We start from the raw sequence: 24,350 nt of genomic DNA, 5'->3' as shown, positions 1-24,350 counted from the left end.
CATTAAAAAATAAGGGCGACATAAGTTGCGCCATGTAAATTCACTGAATCTTTTCTTTTGATTAAACCCTTCACATCAGTTTTTTTGTTGTAATGCTATGGAGCAAAAAGTTACCAGTTATAAAAATACGAAGATGCCACCAAATAACGACTGAGGTAAAAACAGTGGTTACTGTAAGACAGTACGCTTCACTTGTCTAAAAACCTTTTATAGCTCCACCGAAAAAAAATCGAACCTAGCAGTATTCCACTTGTTTAGGTTGCCAGGATATGAAATGTTGAGAAATGATCTAAAATAATTGATTCTGAATTGGTAGAAAACAGAAACAAAAATGCTTCTGATAAGTTTTATCAATCTTAAATAATGCTTCATAAAACAAATAAAAATCATATAAAGCAAATATTCCGAAAAAATTAAAGCAGATCAATCTAACAATCCCCCCAAATCGATTTGGAGGGATGAAAATTCGGTTTTTCAGAAAACGAGTTTGAGAAAATGGATCTAATCAGTCAAAATAAATGGATCTTATTAGTCAAAAATTCAATCGATATCTTATTATGTTTTATATACTACGCTATTAACAGACTAAAAAAGCTGTGTATAAAAACATATCGAGCAGTAGGTCAATTAGGTGTAGGGATGATTGTAAAAATGATCCCTGAAAGCGGATACCCATTCCCATTAAGACAATATTCTGCAAAACCTTTCTGCAACAATGGAACAATGTGCATTGGAAAAGCGCTGAGCGGTCGTGACAAAGTGCATTAACATGTACCACCGCGAGCGGATTTAGGGGGAGGGGTCGGATTGGACGCCACCCTTAGGGATTTGACCCCCTTTCGACCAAAGGGTCCCCCTTTTGTAATATTTTGGGATATCCATTTTTGGCTGACTGACCCTAAGATTTTCATAAGGGCGCGTTCGCCGACAAATAGTACTAATTTGAGGGAGCGTCAACATTTTCCAAAAACTGCCTAAAAACTGGCCTGCGGTGCAGAAAATTTCGTCGAAATGAGGCTCTTATAATGATTTGAAAGAGCTTAATAAATCAATGTAGTCGACCCAAAAAAAAGCCGACAAAAGTTTTGATTTTTTTTAAAATCTAGCCCCCCCCCCGTTTGAAAGCGAACTTTAATTTTCGGGTATTCGATGACGGTTAAAAATCAGAAGAATTGGTTTTGAAACCAACAAACCCATACACGCTCAACAAAAAATTTTAATAGAGGCGAAGCTGTGCTTCGCAAACACTTGCCAGAACACGACAAAAAAGCATCTCTATCAATTCACTAAAGAAAAAGTATAAATAAGCCTCGAATTTTCAAAAAATTGCGAGATATATTGAGTTAGAAAATTTCTGAAATCGAGATTTTACTATTGTTATGTTGTTTGAAACACATAGTTTTCTTCGGTTCACTTGATGAATTAAAAATGCATCAACTGTGTAAACTTTTAACTATTGGAATGTCAAGGCACATGTTATCAATAAGCTGTAAAGGTGCAACTAAATTTCAAAGAGGCAACAAAATATCAAAAATATCTTATTGCCAAATTTCCATCCAGCAAATATTGTTGCTTTAAGTCGCAATATTATTTGCACTTTAGTCGGGAAAAAAAGAAAGTTCGTACTAAAACACATTGCTTCGCAAGTGTAATAAGGTCAGGAATTCATTTAGTCCCAGAATAAGCTTTCCATACTATATTTTTTTTTAGCTCTTTCCGACAAAAACCGAAGGGTCAAATATTTATTCTATCAAAACGTGAGTCGGAAGACTAAAACTACAAATACTCCGATAGAAAATTTTTACAGTAATACAAAAGGATACATTCTAAAACTTCAGGAACATTTTTGAGTTCTAATACAAAATAAGGCAAAACATAGTGACATCTTTAAAACAATAATATTGTAACAGATCTGCATAAATCACTTATAGAATCAAAATTACCTCTTATACAGATCTATTTTTGGGGCACTTAATTTTCAACATCACAGAGTGGATCAAAAACTGAACAAATTGGTCCAAATAAGAAATTATGTTCAGTACATTGTACAAGCAACAATTGAACATACAATATGTTGGTCAATCAATTTTGTGAATCAATATATAAGTTTCTATTCTAGTCTTTGTCAATTTGGGGAAACTTTTCTGCTTTCTGATTTTTTACTTTAAGTCACGCAATTAAATAGCGCAAGCCTGGTTTAGTTCTAAATCTCAAATTACATAAAACATAGCCATCAGACAGTCGGAAATAAGTTAATGGCACACTTTATCAAAGAAAATTACCGAGAAAACAATATATCACCTTCGAGCTTTTCCGATTTTCTGAATCTTCGTTGTTTAAAAATTTTGCAGAATTGGGCCAATAGGTAACCTTTTTAATCCACTGCCAATTCTAAACATATATCTATTTTTGACAATTGAAGCAATTCAAGCAGTTCCGCGCAATTTGTACTTCATTATCGGAGCGCAGGATTTGCGTTCCATTTGGCACATCTAACTTAACAGATCTTAAGAGGAAACCAAAACTCAAAAAGCGAAAATAAAATGGAACGTGAACAACTTATAAACTTTTCCTTGAAAATACGAAAAAACACAACCTAAATAAGTGTCGTCGATTTGTTCATTGTCACTTAAAAATTGTATGTTTAATTGATGCTTTCAACAAGCAATTTTGATTCAAGAGTTTGAGTTGTGCTGACTCGTCGATGAGCTAGACGACGCGTGTCTATCTGTTGGACTCCCTGATTCGACCTCATTTGCATTGTAAACTAGGCTATCATTGTTCGCCCAAGTATTCCGCTCTCCATCCAAACCGGACAGCGACTCCCGTTCGTGCCTGGGAGGCCTCGGCGGATCTCGTCTCGGTGGAGTGTTCGTCTCTCGTTGCGATGCCACTGATAACTGAACAGCGAGTGATCTCAGATCGTGTTCGGACAAATGCGACGCGGTGGGCCTTCGCATCTGTGGTTGATTACTTTCATTGGATGTACCTATACGTTGTGGCTCCGTGGGGTTTTGTATTGCATTAGAGGTCCGGCTGTTACTCAGTCCTGGGCGAAGGCGAGCGTCTGGATTGGTCTGGTTGTCTGTGCGTCTTTCTATGTAATTACCTGCATCGTTCTTGGTCCCTTTTAACCCTGTTAACAATTATTTAACTTACCGCTAGCCAAATTTTGTGCATCAATAGTCAAATGCTCAAATTAATTTAAATTTTCATGTGATTTTTACATTACAAAAAAGAGACTTGATTTGACTGAGATCCAATGAAAACATGAGAGTTGATAACATTGAAGATCATGAATTACCCATAAAATAGCTAGCAAAAGGCAGGCGCGGTTTTTGGGTGGCTAACTCACAAACAAATCGCGCCTATATGCGCTTAGGCATAAAATCATTTAACTATTATGAATATTGTTTGATTGAATTCAAAATGAACTAAAGTCTAATTTAAGACAACTTGGAAGCTTATTTTACATGTCTAAAAGTTCATCACAATATGGATAAATTTGAAAGTTTGGAACTATGTTGAGTTTATGAGTCTGACTCAGTTTCTTGGCACTTCATTTGTTGTTTATATCATATTTCTTATCTGCTTTTTGCTCTATTTTTACAGAAAATGCAGATGCACTCAAAGTCTGAGTCTGTTGCACAGTAGCACCCTTTAACCTGGCATATTTTGTTGTGGCATCGGTTGCTATAGAAACTGGCGATTTGAGGCTCCAGCGAGATTGAGGCAGTCTTCGCCAATGAGTTGGTTGATGAGCAGTGCTGTGTTGGGTACCTCCCATTTTTAAAAGAAAAACTGATAACTTTCTTCTTGTGCTCCTCACATTTGTCATCGTTCATGTCTGCAAAGAGGTGGTGAAAGTAAGGGGCCGATGACAAAAAAAAAGCTTTTAAAAGGATCGTCGCAGTATATAAGGACATTTTCCCCAGGTTGACTTTTATGTCCAGGGAGTTAGTGGAGATCAAGGCTTTTGTTTCAGATGGATGAAATGACTGGCAGATTTGAGGTTGCTTCGGATAATAACTCCAAGGAAGTTGAATTTATTGAAAACGTCTATTCTCTTTCAGTCAAACTGGCAGTAGTCGGATCATTTGATCGGTCCCCTTCACGGAACTTAATAATTTTTGTTTTGCCTGTGGGATCTCTCAAATCGCTACGCAGTAGCCCTTGAGTTTCTGTAGGGCCTTGATGATAGCGTTCGATATCTCTGCTGCCTAGCAAGGTCGTCGGCAAAAAAAAGGTTCGGCTCCGCAGTTTGCAAGGATAAAGCCCAAATTGGCAGTAAACAGTGAAAACAGTAGTGGTGATAATTTGTCTCTTAGAGCGAGTTCGATGTTTTGTACTATTATACTAGTAAGTCCTATCTCCTTAGTTTTACTATATATTTTTTTGCCATGACCAATTTGTTTAGAATTTGCAGAAAATTTAGCGGTACTCCAAGAGACCCGAGCTTCTGGAAGAGCATTTTATGGTCTATTGAATCAAAAACTTTTTGGAAGTCGACAAAAAACACATTACACGGGCTGTGTTTGTCGAATGCTGCCTGGACTCTTGTCGTGATTAGGTTTGCTGCAGTGAAGGTGGATTTGATCTTCCTGAATCCGTGTTTGTTTTTAGGGAGGATTTGAAACTACTACGTCCATTCTGCAAGGCGCTGATGTATCATGTGAGAAATTATTTTTGCTATTGTTATGAGAATGGCAATTCCCTTATACTTTTCAGGGTGCATTATTCATACTTTTTGTTTGTAAAATGGGATTATGTACGATGTTTTCAGTATTCAGAATTTCTTGTTTAATTGCATGGCTCTGAAAAAAAATTGAGAGAGGAACGTGATATGGAGTGTGGCGTTGCGGCACTAACCTGAAAGCCCATCTAATTCTGTAGCTTTTTAAATTTTGATATTCCGAAAAGCTTCCATCATTTAATACTCGGTTATACTGGCAATCTAGGTAGGTAGAATATTCGTCACTTTTGGTTGCAACGTTGTCGTGGTCCGTAAAATTAGGTCGTCCAGGGTCCAGTCGACTTGCTGTTTACATAAGAATATCGAAATGATTTTGTAGTTCGAGTATTCACAGATGTTTGGTTTGGATGGACAGATGTTTGGTTTAAAATTTTTCGTTTTCAGTACTTTCCAGAATTGGTTCCGGTCACATTGCACTGTAGTTATTAGTAGTTCTATGACTTTTTTAGTTTTATACACCAGTTTGGTCAGTTCACATTTTGGTTTATAGATTAGGTTCTACCGATGGAAGGTGTCTGTGTTTTCTATAGTTGGTTAGTTGATGCGAGGAGATACGCACTATGATTTTTGTTTTGACTTTACAATACGAATTAATCATTGGGATAACTATCAGGTTGACCCAAGTAGTTTAAATGAGCGAAACCTGATACAAATACAATTTTAAGACATCTTTGCAACTGAGTTTTTTTTAGATCGGTAGAAATTCCCGGCGAGCGAAAGTCATCAATTGCCTTACTCGCCTCACTAAGCCAGCATGGCGTTGCAATTATTGCCGAAAATCGATAAAATTATATCACAAAATACTCAAAAATTCAAGTATGTTGATCATTTTTAAATAAGATTCCGCAGCCAAATACTTAATGCAGTGTCAACTGATTTTTGCTGCATTGTTCTGGAATACGCTGTGCAGCTAGTTATGTAATCAAGGTTATTATATTCCGCCATGGACTCCGCAGGTCAAAAAAAAATTTCCGTGGATTTCACGGATTGTTAACCTGAGTGGTGGTTATGGTTATGACGACTGGGCATCTTTCTTTTGTCGCCTATTCTGCCTGTGGTGAGGAAGCCAGACTGGCTATAGTTTGGCCGACCTCTGTTCCCTCCGTCACCTTCTAGTAATCTCTGTCGTTCCTTAGCGGACTTCGAGGGAAGAGGTTGGAAGGCTGATCCCATGTTGAAACTCGATGCCGATGTTGTGACACTACCGCTGCTAGTAGTGGTGGGATGTGAACTAATTCCTCCGCCGCCTGTACTTGTACTTGCACTGGTGCTGTTTTCCCTACTGCTGCTTGCAGTTGCTCGCACACTCATACCTAAATATCGGCATCTTTTTAAACACAGACAAATTATCGCCCTGTTGAAAATTCTGAAATATCGGCAATGCAATGAGTCAAGAATTAAATCAAGAATTTCCCAGCAGAATGGATCCTGAAAAATCAGGTTATTTGTTTTGTAGCATCATCTTTTTAAAAAAATTTTTAAAGCATCAGTTATGCGAATCTAATATCTGGTCCGCTCGCGTGCTTCTTATCAATGGTGATTGATTATTCCCGCTAAATGACATTTGAAGAAGTAGTAAATAACCTCCCAAAATGTTCTCGATACTGCTAATAAATGATCGACTTTAGATGCAGACAAATTGGAACTGCTTCCGGATTTATCTGCGAACTGTGGCGAGGCGATCTTTAAAGCGCTAAACTATCTATCAGGTATAAACCCTTGACCGACTCACAATCAGGTCAAAAAAAATCTCGATTTGCACGCGCATTTGATCTTACGACCGAACATAGTTAGAGCTCTAACTTTACCTTTACTTTCTACCGTGGCATAAACCTAAGTTTTAAAATTATAGAACATCAAACTTGGGCTGAAATAAGTTTTTATTCTGCTTGAAAATCGTTAAAATCAAACTAGAAAAATTAGAAGTCAACCACGTTTTTTGTGACCTTTACATTTTTCTGTTCAATGGTTTTCATCATTATTGTAATCGGAAGTTTCTGTATTATATGCCCCGCAAATGGCTATCCAAATGTAGCCGAATAGTTTCCAATTCGAGTCGTATAAATTTTTCATTGAATTAAAAAACTACGAAACAACGCCAGATAAAAATATTCTGACTTGTTATTAAAAACATAGCCAACTGGCAGTTGGAAAAGAGCAATGAACGCAAGGAAACAGAAAAAACTGAAGAAAACACGAAACAATTTATGATGGACACTTTTTGGATAAAACAAACCCACTTTGAGAAAACTGGATCAATAAGCAAAGTTTTTATTTCGCTAGAAAATCCGATAATTAATTTCCATTTTCAAAACTAGAAGCCAGTTACGTTTTACGTGACCTTTAAACTTTTGCTGCTCAATAATGGAGCTTGCTTTCCGATTACCAAAAGAAATGAAGTAAACTGAAAAAGAAATCAAACCACAAGAAAAATCAAAATTGAGCGTGAACAAAATTGAAGACTTTTCTGAAAAAACTTTAAAAAAACACTATGACCTATATAAACTCAACTTTCAATATTCAAAGAACAAAAAAACTTGCCTCAAAGCTCATGGAATTTTGAGACCAAATTATGATGAAATTAACCCAATTTGAGAAAAGTGCTTAAATAGGAAAAATTTTGATTCCGCTGAAAAATTTGAAACTTAAAATCGAATTTAGAAGCCGATCACGTCTTTCGTGACCTTTACAAAATTTTGGCAAAGGAAATGATATAGACTTTTAAAACATCCCAGTCAAACAGCAAAAAAAAACAGATTTTAAGCTTTTTCTCCTGATCAAAAAATTACACAGAGGCGAAGCTGCACTTCGCACACACTTGCGAGAACGCGACTAAAAAGCAGCCTTATCAAGTGAAATAAAAAAGTAGAAAAAAAACCTCGAATTTGCAAGGTTTAGCAAAAACTACAATTAGCAAAAATCTGCGATCTAGCAAATTTGAGTCTCACGCACTAACCATTCAGCCACGGATGCTTAAAATCCCCAAAAACTAGCCAAAAATTGCAGCTACATATGCTAATAAGTTGCCAACTCGAAGCAGCAAAAGTAGCATCAAATACAAAAAGATACAATTTTGCATATATATAAATCGCAAATCATAAAGCCACATGATGTTTAAATTATGCATTTCAAAAAATTGCAATATATTGAATTAGAAAATTTCTGAAATCGAGATTTTACTATTGTTATGTTGTTTGAATCAAATAGCTTTCTTCGGTTCACTTGATGAATTAAAAATACATCAACTGTGTAAAATTATAACTATTCGAATGTTAAAGCACATGTTTTCAATAAGCTGTAAAGGTGCAACAAATTGTTAATCATTTAGTAAGCGAATTCAATACAGCAAATATTGTTACAAAAGTCGCAACAATATTTGCGAGTTAGGTTGGAAAAAAAAGTTCGTTATATGACCGATAACGCTACTGGGAAAAAATGAATGAGTCTACAAAATTTCTCATGTGACGCACGCCAATTATCAAACGCATTAGCAAAACCAGTCAATTTGAAAAAAAAAATTACCAACTAACATGCCTCATTTTATAGAGCAGTTTGTGCAGCAGTAATAGCATGAAAAAATAAATGCAATAAAAATAGAATTAAGTTTTTTTATTTTGAGATTTTTTGTGAAAATCATTCATCCACACGCCATATTAAGTACAGAGTGATAAATTTCGCTCCTAGTAGCAAATCAATTATGGCAAATAAGCTTCCTTTCAACCAATTTGGAACGGTTTCTCTGACGGATTAAATGTCCGCTTATGCGTTAATAGCGCGAAATATATCGCGCGTTAATTGTCCCAAATTGGCCAAAATTGCAATTTGTAACCCGCATAACATTACGAAAAAAGATCACAGGTGAAGAATCTTTCCAAAATTAAGCTCAAGACAACAATATTCTTTGAAAAAGTTTTGAAAATCCTGGCAAAAATGGCCATTTAAAAAGTCGAAATTTGTCTGAAGAAAAAACCCACCCGAGCACAATAATTGCGTTACTTTCGTTACAAAGGGGAACAATAATAGTCTGTGTTAAAATCCTTAGCATTGGCTGTACTTAATAGCTGATTATTGACCAAATTGTACACTTTCAAAATGAACACATTTTATCGCAACAATATTTGCGACTTAGGTTAAAATATATATATAGTTCATACTATAACACAAGCATTGCTTGTGTAATCACGATCTTAAAAGACCTCACTGCGTTCATTGAATCTTAAAAAAGTGAAATCAGGAGAAAAAAAGACAAAATAAGAAAAATTCAACTTTGATCTCGTACAGGAATCGCACCCCGACCTAGAGTTTAGGAGCCTCACTTTTTTGGATCTGCGCCACGGTAGCTTCGAAATATACTAACACTATCCGCCAAAAAAGCAGCTCAAGATGCTTTTAAAAAGTCCATGCTATGCATTGAAGCAAAAACGCTCCTAAAAGAGAACGTTTATTTCCGAGTTACATTGCATAAAACAGTGAATTTCATGACACTATGCTTGCGGAAAAAATAGTTTGATCATCTATCAGATTCGAGCCTACGCGAGCTTAGTTGATAATAAACAAACCGTGAGGAGTATCAGATCGTGCAAATACAGTCGTCATGTGCACACCGTCATATGCTTGCCCATCATCTGGACTGGTCAAGCTCCGAGTGAGATTCGAACCGGTGTTGATATGCGAGGAGGACCTGGTTACCGCTGGCGATGCTTCCAATCCCCGAGGCGGCACCGAACTATCTGGACAAACTGTCGATTCATCAAGATCCAGGACGTTCACATTTGGCTGGTAGTTATGATCACAGAATCTATTGTAATGCCTCAGATAAGAAGGCGTCTCCGATACTGCATTCGAGGGCAGTCTATTGTTGTAGTAAGCGCCCACATTTGGAATACTTGTCGGGTGCTCTGAATTGCCTAACGAGTGTCCGCGATCTGCTGACACTCGACTACTGAAATCACTGGCCCCTCCAGTGCTGTGCTCACTGTGTTCGGCAGCTGCCCTTATTTGTACACTTCTCGGCTCCTGAAGATGAGTGGCGCGGGTTCTCGACAACGTGGCTGCTGAATCTAGTGCTCGAAGGTTGGCCTGCGACAAAGAATGCATACTTCGCTCAGTAGGTTCGTCCGGCGGTGCCGTCTGGATAAATGGAACAGGTGCTGGACCAGCTATGAAGGCTTCTCCTATTTCCAAACTGTTGAAGCTCGCACCTAAACAAGTTTAAACTGAGAATTCTACCCTCAAAATGCACGACAAAATGGAGCTCCGATAGGCAGACCGAGCTTCGAAAGCCATACAGCAAAAGGAAAGACTAATATCATCGGTTGCAAATGTCGAGAGTATTGATTTTGGGCTGGAGATCCGACACGAAAACAACATTGATTCAGTTTCGACTCCATTTGCTCACGTTCCTTGCTATCATCGCCACAGACCAAGAAAAATTAAGTATACTTGCCTGAGTGCTCTGCTGGTGCAGAGTGCATGTGACTGGCACCGAGGAAGTTGTCGTAGCTCATCGCGGACGAGATCAGAGGACCCGAAAGGAAGTGACGGTCAGCTTGTGAGAAGGGAGAGTAAGCTGTGCCCCCTCTCGTCGGGCGCCCCCTTGCCCCAATTGGGAGTCCGTCCGGGGAATCGGCCGAGAAGAAGTGTGTAGTGGATACTCCTGGAACAAAAATGGCAAAATATGTACAATTGCGTCCAGCGGCAAATCTAGGATTTTCAAAACATTAGCGCACATAAATTTTATTTTGTCATTTTTTTCGAGAAAGTATACGATGGTATAAGTTGCGATTTATGTTGACAGTTTTTATTATTTTTTTTTCACAATTTCAAGCCGCTTATCACCAATTGAATCGGATTAAATATTTTTGGTGAGATTTCAATTCGGAGAGTTATCGGCTTTTTGAAGTTGATTCAGTTTTTTTTGATAGAATACGTATTACTAACCTTGTACGGGATTGAAAGAAGGATGCTCGTTGTCTCTGACTGAATTTGAGGCACAGGAGATGCTTCCTGACTCGCCTCCCTTGCTCGTGCTATTTTGCTTCGTTCCCAGATTAGAAGAATTGATTGCAGTGGCTGATCTGAGAATGAAACTGGCTCCATCTACCGAGCGATCTAAACAGTTGCAAACGTTCAGATCATTTTAACATTCGCAAATTAAATTAACATTAGTTCAGTGTTTTCATCAATATTTTCAAAACAATTTTTAAAAGCATTTAGAAACAATAATGAAAATGGGAAACAAAATTTCCAGCCTCTAAATGCTAAAGTAATGTCACCTATACATTCAATGCTATCAAATTTGTTCTGCGCGCTATCTTACCATAACTGTAGGTCTGGCCGCGTGCTTTCTGCTTGCAATAGTAGAGGATGCCAACCCAGATGAAGGAAGTGACCACCACACAACATACCACTATAATCATGATGATGCCAATCGTCACACTCAGGGGTGACCCTTCCCCAAAGTAGTCAAAAAAACCCTGATCATTGTTATTCTGTCTCCTATTCTGAACAACTCCACTGGACGAAAACACACGAATGTTGGCCCTGTCAGTCACTCTTCCGATTTGGTTCAGCAACTCGCACGTATACTCGCCCGAGTGACTTAAATTAACATGTGGAATCACTAGCATCTCGCCCCTGGATATGAAGCCACCAGGCGCGCTTCCATTCTTGGAGAAGTTGAGCAGACGCTGGTCTTTGTACCAGTGGATTTCCGGTTTGGGAACCCCCTCGTTCAAGCATGGGAGTGCGACACTCCCTCCTACTATAGTATCTATGTCGGATAGCTGCTGCAGAAAAACTGGCACTTCTGAAACACGCAACTGAAATTTAATACACATAGCCAACAGACAGTTTGAAGAGTCAATGAACGCAAATACAGAAAAAATTACTTATTTTTTAAACAAAATCTCAACCTTCGAATTTTAAAGAAAAAAACCTTATTGCTCTTTGAATTTCTAGAACAATTTATGATTAAAACTTTTTCGATAAAATTGACCAAATTTGAAAAAACTGGATCAATAGGTAAATTTTCTATTCCGCTGGGAGATATGAAACTTAAATTCCACTTTCGAAACTAGAAGTCGATCACGTTTTTTGCAAACTTTAGACTTTTGCCGTTCAATAGTGGCGTTTTTCTTTCTTTGAAAAAAAGGACTTGAACTGAATTTAAAAAAAACCACAAGTGAAAGCTCGAAAAAAATTAATTTGAGCCTGAACAAATTTTAAGACTTTTCGTGAAAAAAAAAAGAAAAAACCATCAGCACCTATATAAGTTCTGACTAACGTTCATCGACTCTTGAACGAATTGCCATAAAAAAAACTTTCGTAAAGCAAAAACAAGCGAAATTACCTAAGGGAAAAACCACAATGGTGTGAATGCTATGAATATTGGAACGGAGCAATTTTTGGCCCAATTAATTTAAGTTGCACATTTCCCCTCATCATTAAGGGAATTTACTAAATGTTAGGTGACAAGTGCAGAAGTGGATTCCGACCCCTGACTAGCGAAATGGTCTCTCCATTTGGTACTATTTTAAGACATCCATTTTTGGATGTGTTGTGTAAGGGGCGAAATGTTTGTAAAGGATGAAGTGCATGTAAGGGTGAAATTTGTTTTCAGGGGCGAAATGCGAGCAAGGGTTGGAATACAGCGCTGATTTAAATTATCCGCATAAAACTTGAAATTAAAAACGGGTTTTTCTCTCAATATTTTGATTTTAGACAGAAAATGAAAAATGATGAAGACCAGGGGCGGATCTAGGATTTTCTCTCGGGGGAGGGGGGGATTTTGAAACGAACTTTTTTTATAGGTCGACCAAGCTGATTTTCCTAGCTCTCCCAAAGCACTAAAAAGACACTGTTTTGGCCGAAACTTCTGCGCTGCAGGCAATATTTTGAAAAAATATGCCAAAAATAGCGTTTTTAGACCTTTTTTGCAGAACTTTTTTTAATGGCATTTTTTCTGCGCGCGCTCCCCCCTAAAATTAGTAAATATTGTCGCCATAGGCGCCATTAGAAACAATTTTGGGTCCGTCAGCCAAAACTGGATATCCCAAAATAGTACAGGGGGACCCTTTGGGTTGGCAGGGGCTCAAATCCCTGAGGGGGGGGGGCATCCCCCTCCCCCTAAATCCGCCCCTGATGAAGACAAAACTTGTTTCGAATTTTAGCAGCATTAATCATGAGCAAAAACTTTGTGCCCGAATTTTGCAAAATGAATCGCATCATATTTATTCTGCTAGCAACATTTATTGCCAAAAGTCAACCCAATTTGAGAAAAGCGCGTTTTAATTTTCAAGTTTAATTGGTTTTGTCTGGATAAATTCAATCAGCACTGGATGTGTAAGGGACACAAAATGTATGTACACTTATTCCGAGAATACTGACTCTTTTAACAAAGAAAAACAACTTGCCTAGAACATTTATGTAAAAGTCCTTGGATACATTCCCAGCCGCATTAGTCGCTTCACACGTGTAAACTCCGTCATCCTGTCTTTGCAAGTCACTGATGTAGTACTTGGATTTGAAATACTGCAGTCGCTTTTCTGAAGCAGCCGGAAACTTTCCGTGATGATTTTTGTTGAACTTTATCTCCGGCCTTGGGTCTCCACTCGCTTCGCATTCCAGTTCGACAGGTCCTTTCGACCTCGCAGATACATTGCGAGGTGGGAGAGTAAAAAAGGGCTTCACGTTTACTTTCAGCTCAGCCGCTTCTGAGTAAACAGATCCAAACTCATTGTGAACTGAGCATGCATAAGATCCCTCTTCGCTATTTGTGACATTCCTCAACACAACCTTCGAGGACATTATTATGGTCCCGTGGCCATCTGCAGTCGGAATACGGTCCAGTTCAGTCTCTATACTGAAACGATCGTTTAGATCTGAGGGTAGAATGAGCTTCGAGTTCACGGTCCATTCAATCGCTGGCGAGTTGTTTGACCCGCTGGATTTGGCCACACATAGAAAAGAAGTGTAGCTGCCCTTGATCACTGACTTGGACTTGGGCTGCATCTCTATGTGGGGCCTGGCTGATGTCTCTCCACATTGCAAATGTTTCGCACTCATCAGAGACTGTCCTCTCAATTCGTCCGGATATGCACATCTTAAAAACTTTCCAAATTAAAAAAAAAACTTGAGAAAGAGGAAAAGACGAACTTTGCATTACTTGAAACCCAGTCGATGAACTCAAGAAAACCAAAAAATGAATGATTTTCCTGATAAATTTCCACTATTTTACTTTCGAAGAAAAAATTCAAGTTTAGGCTCTTTGAATTTAAAGTCTTTTTGTTCCGACCATTGAAAATAGGGAGGAACTTTGTATTCGAGTGTGTTTTAACTTTTTTCTTTTTGTCTTCCACGCAACATCAGCTACCACCAATAATCATTGGACTGCGCTGAGTAATATATCATATTAAAGCCCTTTCAGTCGTGATTCGAGCATTTAAAAATTGTCCCAGTGTCGAGAAAAGGTTTGAAATTTTTGAATTTTCGTCTTAATTTGAGCGAATAAAGCAATCGAGCAGGCTTAAAACAGCTAAAATATGCATAATTTAAGACCTTAAAACTTAATTTTAAGCAAGTAAAACTGGTTTATGGAGTTTTTAAGCTTCATTTTGGGAACCAAAAACTTCAAAAGTTTCTCTGCAAAAAATTTAAAAACTTTCACTTTTTTCTAGTCATTTTTCTACAAACATGTTTTCCAATTGGCCTACTTTAATATGATTGGCCAACATGCCTAAGTTCTAATTTTTCTATCTATCTTTTTGAGATCTTTTCATTACACCAAGCAGAAAAAACGACACTAATTAGAAAAAACTTTTTTTTTTAAATATTTTTGAGACTATGGTCGGAACATTCTATGCTATTTGCACAGTAACCGGCATTCCTTGTTTCTGATTGTATTTTCTTTCATTATACTAACCTAATTAGAGAAAACTGGGTCAATTGGTACTTGTTATTCAGTTGGGAAAAATATAAACTACAATTCACTTACAAAAAGTCATTCACGTTTTATCGCGCCATTTTCACTGTCATAAATGAAGAACGCCATTTGCCTTCCTTTTAGCAAACAATGGAATTGAACATGACAAAATCAAAAACCAAAAAACGAAAAACGAATTTGAGTGTAATCAAATTAGACTTTTTCCTGAAAAAAACTCAAAAACCACATGACCTCAATAAGTTCTCATCACACCATTCAATGACACTTAACCAGCTAAACATTTAATTAGTTTCCAATTCATGTTTTGATATTGTCTGCAATGCATGCAATTCCTGAGGAACAGCGAGAAAACTATGTGAAAACCGCTCAATGATGAAAAACGAAATCCACTTTTTTCTGATTGCAAATAATACAAGATAAAAACTATACAGATTATATTTTACAACAGCCAAGACAAATAAAACATAGCCAACAGGCAGTTGGAAAAGAGCCAATAAACGCAAATAAACAAAAAAAAACTGACTTGCTTTACGAAAAAAATTTTTTTTTCGAATTTCAAAGAAAAAAATAGATGAATTTCAACAAGCTCTTTAAATTTGTAAAAACAATTTATGATTGACACAATTTCGATAAATTTAATCCATTTTCAGAACACTAGTTCAATAACTAAAATTTTAATTTCACTTGGAAATCAGAAAATTGAATTCCATTTTCGAAATTAAAAGTCAGTCACGTTTTTTTGAGACTTTCACACTTTCGACGTTCAAAATTTTCCTTCTTTTAACAAAGTAAGTGAACTGAATTTGAAAAGAAATCAGAAGTCAAATCGCAAAAACGTGATTTCGAGCCTAAACAATATTTAAGACTTTTCCTGGGAAAAAAATCATCGCGACCTATGAAAAAGTCTGAACAACGTTAAAATCTGCCTCAAAATTAGAGTTACAAACTGTACAAAAACTTTGACTTTTTTCTGAATAGAGCGCTTGCCAAACCCCAGTCTACTATTCAAGGAGACTATTCTCCGATCGATTAAATAGGCTAGAAGACAAGGAAACCAATAAAATATGTGGGTTGTTGACTAAAAGATTAATCGACTAATTGTACTAAAAAATTGCGAACAAACACAATTACTTGCAACAATTAGATGATAAATACAGTCGGTCGCTCCACAAAAAGTAAAAAACAGCGAACTGACAGTCGAAAAAGAGTAATGAACGCAAGAAAACAGACAAAAACCTTCAACTTTTTTATTTCGAAGAAAAAAACAGATGACCTTAAAAGCTCTTTGAATTTGTAGAACCATTCATGACGGACACTTTATTAACCCAATTTGAGAAAACTGGATTATTACGTATAACTTTTATTTCGCTGCGAAATCTGATAATTAAAATCCATTTTCGAAATCAGAATACGATCACGTTTTTCGTAATCTTTACACTTTTGCTGTTCGATAGTGGAGTTAGTTTGCTTTCCTTTTAACGATGAAAATGCACTGAACTTGAAAACGAATCACAAGTCAAACCGCGAAAAATCAAAATTGAGCGTAAACAAAATTTTAGACTTTTTCCTCAGACTCTTTAGACTCTTTAAAAAATCAGCAAAACCAATATAAGAGTACTCACTACGTTCATTACTCTAAAAAACCAAATATACCCAATCGAAAATTGGAAAAGAGTAATGAACGCAAGTAAAGATAAAAAAAAACACTGACTTTCGAATTTCGAAGAAAAAATAGATGCCCTTTAAGCTCTTTGAATTGCTGGAACAATGTATGATTGGCGCTTTTTTGATAACATTAACACAACTTAAGAAAACTGGATCAACAGGTAAAGTTTTTATTCCGCTGGAAATCTAAGAATTAAAATCCACTTTCGAAACTAGAAATCGTTCCCGTTTTTTCGCGCCATTTCCACGTTCGCAATTGGAGAGTGCTATTGACAGCACGTTCAGCATATGAATTTAAAGCGAATTCAAAAAGTGCCTACATATCTAAGAGCAATCATAAATGCATCAACAGATATGAATGCACATCTGTACTTATTAGAGTATTTTAAGAATTTTTCCTGAAAAAAAAAACACCAAGACGTATAAAGAGTCTTCACTACGTTCATTACTCTTAAAGATCTACCAAATTATCGGCGAAGAACACTTATCACAGCATAACAACTCTTACCGAATACATACATTTACCACCTATATAGCACTCCTGAGCGCACCCTTTGTTATTTCTAAATTTCATATTTCTGTTGGCATATTTGGAAAAAAAGTACCCAGTAAGACTTTCTCAGAAGAATAAGATCTAAATTAGAATAAAAAATACATAAAGCACATATATTTTCCTATCTATACCTCAAAATATACAAACAAATGAATTCTGAGATAGGAAATGAAGTTGAGCATCCAAAAATTCAAATCAAAAAAGAAAAAACTAGAGTCATTCAGTTTTAAACTCGCGCAGCAACCAGACACAATTAATCTTTATTTTAGAAAAAGGTTGATTTTTTAATATTGACGTAACCTTACATTATGTTGAAGCTTGCGTCGAAAAAAGCGTGGCCAAGAAGCCATGATTCGATCCATTTGGCATTGCAGTCGCAGTAGAAATTCTTCGTCGAGATTTCGAATCTCTCCAGGCTATGAAGATTAGACTTAGTCACCGACTTCTGAGAAAGAGTCGAAAGCGATGTGTTCCTCAGGTATAGATATTTAAGGCTGGGCGGTAATTCCGAGAAAATCACACCTGTAACACGGAGTTCGTCCATTGGAATCAATTGCGATGGCAAAGACATTATCGTTCAAAATACCGTTTTTGAAATGTTTGATGCTTTAAAAAAACTTGCTCAATAAAACCCTGAGCTCTGTAAGCTTATAATTGAAACACGCAAGTAAAAATGAGGATATTAAACAGAAATCCTAGGCAACCAACCTGGGATATTTTTGATGGGGTTGCTGGATATATTTAAACTGAGCAGCCTGGTCAAAAACAAGAAGATTTGTGAACTCTTTTCGAAGGAATGGAGTGAATTTTGGGCCAGATCTAAACTCTCTAGTGATATCAGATTTGCGAAGGCACTGTTTGCTATGCTTGATATTGCATTATGCGATAAGTTGAGCGTCCTTAGCTGAGACGCTGTTCCGACTGCTAGCACTTTAGATATTGCATTGTAGGAAAGGTCGATAGTCTTCAGAGTTTGAAGAAACTGCAGGGGCAAATTCCCTCCGAATGTCCCGATCGAATTATGAGACACATCCCTGAAGAGTACAAACTCGGTAAAAAAATCAATGAAACATTCTAAATGTCAAATTAGACCAACTTACAGATATGTTAACTTGCTGAGTCCGAAAAAGGTGCCATTCACAAGTTGCCGTAACTCATTATGGCTGATGTCAAGTTTAGTGAGCGAATCCAGATGGTAGAACGTTGCACTCTGCAAGTTCCAAAGGGCATTGCTGCTCAAATTGAGTACTTCTAAAGCCTTCAGTCCCACAAAGCACAGGGACTCGAGGGTGTGAATTTGATTAGAGGATAGATCTAATTCTTGGAGAGAAGAAAGCTCTCTGAAAATTGACTGATTTTTGGTAAGAGATGAGAGCAGATTTCCGCTAAGTTTCAGAAGTTCGAGTCGCGGCACAGATGTGAGAGATCCGCTTTCAATTGACCAAATTGCATTGTGGTTCAAGGAACTGAAAGGAATGGTCAGTAAATAAAACGAAGCCAACAGACAGTTAGAAAACAGACAATGAACGCAAGGAAGCAGAAAAAACACTGACTTATTTTTTGAAACTTTTGAATTGCAAAGAAAAAATTTATGCCCTTAACACTCTTGAGCTTTAAGAAAAGTTCATGGCTGGCACTTTTTTGATAAAACTGATCCAAATTGAGAAAATTGGATCAGTAGGTAAATTTTCTATCCCGCTGTGAAATCTAAACTCCACTTTCGAAACCAAGAGTCGATCACGTTTTTCGCGACCTGTACGTTTTCGCTGTTCGATAGTGAGTTTGCCTTCCTTTCAAAAAAGGAAATTAATGAGCTTAAAAAGTCAAACCGCGAAAAATAATAAGAGCGTGAACAACTATTAAGACTTTCTTCGGAAAAAAATCAAGATCTATGTGAGAGTCTTCGCTACATTCATTAACTCAAAATGAAATTTCATAAAAAATCAAAAAAAAATGTATAACTTACAGAGTCTCCAGGACTAAACAGTCTGACAAATCTGTCTTCCGCACAACTCGTATTTGATTTTTATCTAGATTTAGATACTTGAGGTAGGGGAACTGTTGGCACAAGCTGGTGGGAATAGAAGAAAAGTTATTCGATGACCTGTAACAAAAATGTTTTGAGCTGATTGCATATTTTATATACACACTGCATTATAGCACGGATTTTTATGCAAATCCATACTTACAAATCAAGATTGATTACAGAATATACTCCAGTTTCACCTCCCAAAAACGAAGATAGCTTATTGTTCTCGAGTTTTCTGAAAACACAAACAACATTAATTGAGTGTTGAAAAACATTTGGGCTACTACTTTGCGTCACTAACAGTGTATCAAGATGTAGCTTCGAGAGGATAGAGACTGGAAATGATTGCAGTTCATTTTCGGAAAGAGACCTGAAACGACCAAATGAGCTTACGGTAAAATGCGACTTATCACACAGAGCCGAAGCAGTGAATAGAAAATGAGACGGAAATAAATAGGTCGAAAAAATCGTTGAACACAGAATTTTTACGGAAAAATTAGGTAATTCAATTTCAACTAGAAATAAAACCGCCAGTGTTTCATAGATTACTATTATTATTATTTTTTTAAATTGATGTCATCAAAAAACTTTCAGCGAGTTAGTTTTAAAACTTTGATCTTTTACACAACAACCACAATCCTCTAGAAAATCTGAAAATAAAAATTCAATTTCGAAACTAGAAGTCGATCACGTTTTCGTCACCTTTGCTATTTGATAATGCAGTTTGCCTTCCTTTTAACAAAAGAAACGAACTGAACTTAAAAAGTAATCAAACATAGCCAACTGACAGTGGGAAAAAAGCCAATAATTGCAAGGAAACACGAAAAAACTGGTGCGTGTTTAAAAAAACCTCAAACTTCGAATTACGCCATTAATAAAAATATAAGACTTGATAACCTTTTAATTTTAGGACGAAAAAAATATTAACATATTTTTGACAAAAATTTGGGAAAAGTGGATCATAAGATCTGATTCCTCTGCGAAATGAAAAACTAAAATCCAATATCGAAACTATAGTTCAAGTTTTTTTTGCGCCACTTAACAAAGCGTCTCTTAATCTACTTTATTCCAGAAGTTTCAATGTTTTGAGCAGATTGGGGCCCGACAGCATGTTTCTATCCCAACTCATTTCCGCTGACTAGTTGAATAAAAGTTGGTTAGTGATTTTATCTCTTACTTTATTTCACTAATGATCGTGTTCACAAACTTCTGTGTCCAAATATTAACATGTTATTTACTCTAAGTTAAATTTATTCATCTTCATAACTGCAATAACTTAAATTAAGCAAATATATAGCAGCAAATTTATCTTGTTTATGAATGGCGTACCTTTAGTTCGTCATACTTTGGTTCTTTCAATTAAATCCCCGGCGTATTTGATTTGCACTAAGGTAACAATTTTCATTAAAATACACATGAAACTGGGTTTGTTGTAACTCTCTAACTTGAGCCTATTTGTTTAGCTGCATTTCTAGGTATAGACTGCTTAATGAAAGCATAAAATAACTTTCATAAAATCTATTACTAAATCGAATTCTTTAAATTATCATAGCAAACTGATATAATCAAGTACGCATCTCGTTGAATTGGGCTCCGAGTTGAATTGAAGGTGTTTTCACACCTAATAAACTGGACATTGGTATCATTTTGATTCCTGCGCTGCAAGTTCTCTTAACTCCAAGTTGTTGTACTGTTACTGTTATTTCTCCCAATGACCATGATCTCATCATGCTTGTTCTGCTGCCTTCCATAAACTGTGGCATCTCTTCCTTCAGAATCCTGTCTGCCATTGACCCTCGTTGTCGGGGGACTGATATTGTTTCGTCGATTACATCTAAGAAGGTGTACTTCTTTTGCCATTCCTTTTTCGATTTCAAGAGTCTTGCTGTTTTTCTGTCTCGTTCATGCTCGTTAATGTACATCGCTACGACCAGTTTGATTTTAAAATCTCCGTGAGCTGTCTTTAGGGAACTTATAGTGATATCTCGGATTGCCTTCAATCGGTGGAAGAGGTAAGTACACAAGTAGAAGCAATGCATTTCCAATAAAAGACTCTTACAGTCAAAGCTAATAAGTTTTATCGGAACGAAACTTTCCAACGCGCGATAGGTTTTGAAATATCTTGGAATTGTTTCATATTCGTAACAATTGCGCTAGGCTCTCCATCAGTTTAAATTTGATATCTTCTTAAAGCTTGACCCTAGATTCAAAATAAGGCAGCTCGCTAGTCTTCGGAATTTCTGACATGAGATGCTTCCTGCTTAATTCGAATTATTGCAGCAATAAAGATGAATGCATTAAATTAAGCAACTAAATATGCCATCAAGTTTATCTACTTTCAATTTTCATGTTCGTATTTGGAGAGCACACTTATTCTAACTTAAGCAAAAGAATTTGAACTGAACTCAAAAAATGCATATATACAAACGCGCATTCATAAATTTTTTTTTTAAACAAAATTACAAAAAGGGCCCTTCCGTTTACTTACGGTAAGTGCACAAGCTGGATAGGGCCATACCAGCTATATAAAAATGCATATATATCAGCAATGAAGTCATAAATCAGCATTAAATGCATCGTCATAATGTTAATTTATCTTAGCCGTCCTTCCTCTACATTAGCGCTTATGGAGTTGTCGATAAATTGAACTTTGCGTAGCGATCTGCACCCCCTTATACAAAGTATAGAGCTCCTCAGGAGCGCGAAGCTTATTTTAGTTCTTATGTATTTTATAGATTCTGGGTAGCTTTCTTGTCTTTTTTCACTTAGTTTTTCGGCCAATCGCTGCATCGTCCGCGTGGCTGTTGGAGCAGCGCCACCGGTGCATTCAAAAATTAGCGGGCAGAAGCTACTCTGCTCTACGTTTAAAATTCTTTGCTGATATTTGGAGTTCTTCAGCGTTTCGTGGTATTTGTATGCATCCTTCTGCAGTTTTCGCGATGTTTTGGCATGGGGGTTGAAAATTTTCACATCAAAGAAAGCGCGGCTGAATCGTGAACCCCAGAGTCCGTTTGCCTTAATGTCAAGTCATGCCTCATCTTCAGTTGTAGTTGAATTGTTGACAAAGCTTTCGCCTTGCAACGGCTGAAGTTTCGGCTCAATCTCGACGTCATGGCAAACCTCGTTCATGAGGTTGGCGAATGTGTCTCTGATTTCATTGTGTCTTATGTGTGTGTAACCACCCTTTGCACAGTGAAGCGCATGTTTCAAGTTAAAATCAGCACCACATGCACATGTGAGTGGGGTTTTGGTTGGTTCCCATCCGTATCTTAAGTAAATACCATCTCTGAACTCTGATTTATTCAGGTTGAAGTTGTATCTGCTCAGTGGTAGAGCATTGAGCCAGTTAGAGGCTCCCTTTTCAGAGGCCAGGTCGATTGCGTATTTATCTGTTTCATTTAAGGAGTTATGAGGTTTGTCTTTTTTCGATTTGTTCTATCAGTTTTCAATTTTTTTATTTTCGTACATATTTTTTCTTGCTGTGTTACTGCTGTAATAGGATCTTGAGATTCCAGTACCAGTGATGTTTCCTTAGACCATTCTAGGTAGCTTTCATGATCGGATGGCAGCTTGATGTTAAGTCCGCCCATTTTAAGGGGTAAGGAAGATATCTCACGGAACTGGGGGTTTAAAGTGTCTTTACCGACTAGGTTAGGTAATAATTGTTCTTTGATAATATTTTCACATATTTCTAAGTTTTCCATAGTGTTAGGCGTTGTCCTGGCAAGAAATGAAAGCTTTTCTTGAACTCCTTTAGTATAGCAGGCATAAACGTTTTGAGGGGAGGTTTTAGCAATTTTGGTTAGTTTTTTCAAAATTTTGATTTGCTCATTCTGTTGAAATTCGAGGAACACTTATTCTAACTTAAGCAAAAGAATTTGAACTAACTCAAAAAATGCATATATACCCAACGCGCATTCATAATTTTTTTTTAAAACTAAATTACAAAAGGGGCCCTTCCGTTTAGTTACGGTAAGTGCACAAGCTGGATAGGGCCATACCAGCGATTTGGCATCGTCATATAATTGAACTGTATCTTAACAGGGAATTAACATTTCTATTCGTGCATATTTTCTTTCACGCTCACATATTTTCTTTCGCAGCAGAATTTGATGTATGAATGCAACAATGTAATTATTAGAGCATTTTAAAAAATTTTCCTGAAAAAAAAACAATCACCAAGACCTATACTGGACGACGTTGAAAACACATTAACAAAATTTTGAAAAGCCAAAAAAAAATTGCAAGGTGTATGTTTTCACCCTGTGCAAAATCTAATGGCTACCTCTTGCTCAGATACATCGCAGCAGAATTTGATGACTTGCCGGGAATTTTTTAAAAGAAAATATTGGCAAAAAACGTGAATAATAACCTATGTTTTACCTGATTCATTTTATAGAACTCACTTTAGCACCTTGCGTCAGTCACAGTTTTGGAAAAACATCTCCTTTTAAAAGGTCAATAAAAAAATTGAAGGGTGACCTAAAATATAACTTCAATTTTTCGATCACGATTGGGTTTGCTGTTTAATTTCGTGCATATTTTCTTTCACGCTCACAACGAAACTTGTTTCTTAATTGTGATCAAATTTGCTCAAAAAGCCTCAGTTTGTATGAAAAAATATCAGCAGAAACAGAAAAGTTCAATTTTTGGGAAAAACCGCTTTAACACTAGACCAAGTGGTAAGACGCCGCGAAGTTAAGAATCAATAATAAAGTTATCTCATTTTTTTAAAAAAGATTTGAAAGAAGATTGTTTACAAGAAAAATCTAGTTCCCGATTACAAGATACTCGCTCACGCAAGTGTGATCAAGAATTAATGAAGATGTGATTAATGTGACTCACAGAAATTTCAGGGACTTGAAGGACATGAGTTCCTGTGTCAAAGTATTTGAGATCGATTTGAGACCATTTCTATCCAGAAAACTAAAGAAAATCAAATAGTTGAGTATCATGCCAAAGAAAATGCACTTAAATAATGGCCAAAGAAAAACTGACAGATCTTTGACACGGTTCAATCGTCCCTGAAGTCCCCCAGCTTCGCTCAATCGTCCACTGCTGCAGTCCACATAATCGCGTCTGCAGATACAAAAATCGCAGCTATCAAAAGTTCCTAAGTGTAAAACACCGAGGATAAAGAAGATAAAAGAAACTCGAGTTCCCATGCATCTCAACTTTTCATTTATTCTGAAATGACACATCCAATGTTATTTGTTAGCACCTCAACAATTAAATTTAAACTTACAAGTATAATAAGATAATCAAGTACAACTAGATTATCTTCCAAGTATAATTCTCCTCAGCTCACATTCTCGCTTCAGACATTGTCTCCTGTTTATTACTGAACTCTTTAATTTCCACTTATTGTCCACACGTTGTCCTAAACATTTTGTAAACATACTGATGA

At 36.7% G+C, this 24,350-nt stretch overlaps 1 protein-coding gene across 1 annotated transcript in view; it reads right to left on the bottom strand.

Moving 5' to 3' along the window:
• Positions 1–1,739: 1,739 nt before the first annotated feature.
• The window catches only part of LOC134841515 (leucine-rich repeats and immunoglobulin-like domains protein 2), a 441,437-nt gene continuing 418,826 nt past the window's right edge, over positions 1,740–24,350 (bottom strand). The window contains exons 2-16 of the mRNA XM_063857542.1: positions 23,942–24,132; positions 23,789–23,869; positions 19,245–19,313; positions 19,104–19,178; positions 18,881–19,018; positions 18,015–18,380; positions 17,623–17,948; positions 17,220–17,436; positions 13,168–13,856; positions 11,073–11,561; positions 10,694–10,864; positions 10,200–10,409; positions 9,313–9,954; positions 5,749–6,066; positions 1,740–3,136 (exon numbers count right to left, since the gene is read on the bottom strand). Coding sequence (XP_063713612.1) covers positions 2,676–3,136; positions 5,749–6,066; positions 9,313–9,954; positions 10,200–10,409; positions 10,694–10,864; positions 11,073–11,561; positions 13,168–13,856; positions 17,220–17,436; positions 17,623–17,948; positions 18,015–18,380; positions 18,881–19,018; positions 19,104–19,178; positions 19,245–19,313; positions 23,789–23,869; positions 23,942–24,108 — 4,419 coding nt within the window. The 5' untranslated portion in view covers positions 24,109–24,132 and the 3' untranslated portion in view covers positions 1,740–2,675. The remainder of the gene's footprint in view (positions 3,137–5,748; positions 6,067–9,312; positions 9,955–10,199; positions 10,410–10,693; positions 10,865–11,072; positions 11,562–13,167; positions 13,857–17,219; positions 17,437–17,622; positions 17,949–18,014; positions 18,381–18,880; positions 19,019–19,103; positions 19,179–19,244; positions 19,314–23,788; positions 23,870–23,941; positions 24,133–24,350) is intronic.

Source organism: Symsagittifera roscoffensis, chromosome 3 (assembly GCF_963678635.1).
Source record: "Symsagittifera roscoffensis chromosome 3, txSymRosc1.1, whole genome shotgun sequence".
Lineage (NCBI taxonomy): Eukaryota > Metazoa > Xenacoelomorpha > Acoela > Convolutidae > Symsagittifera > Symsagittifera roscoffensis.
The sequence above is the reverse complement of the archived record's forward strand: the minus strand, read 5'-3'. Positions and strand labels throughout refer to the sequence as shown.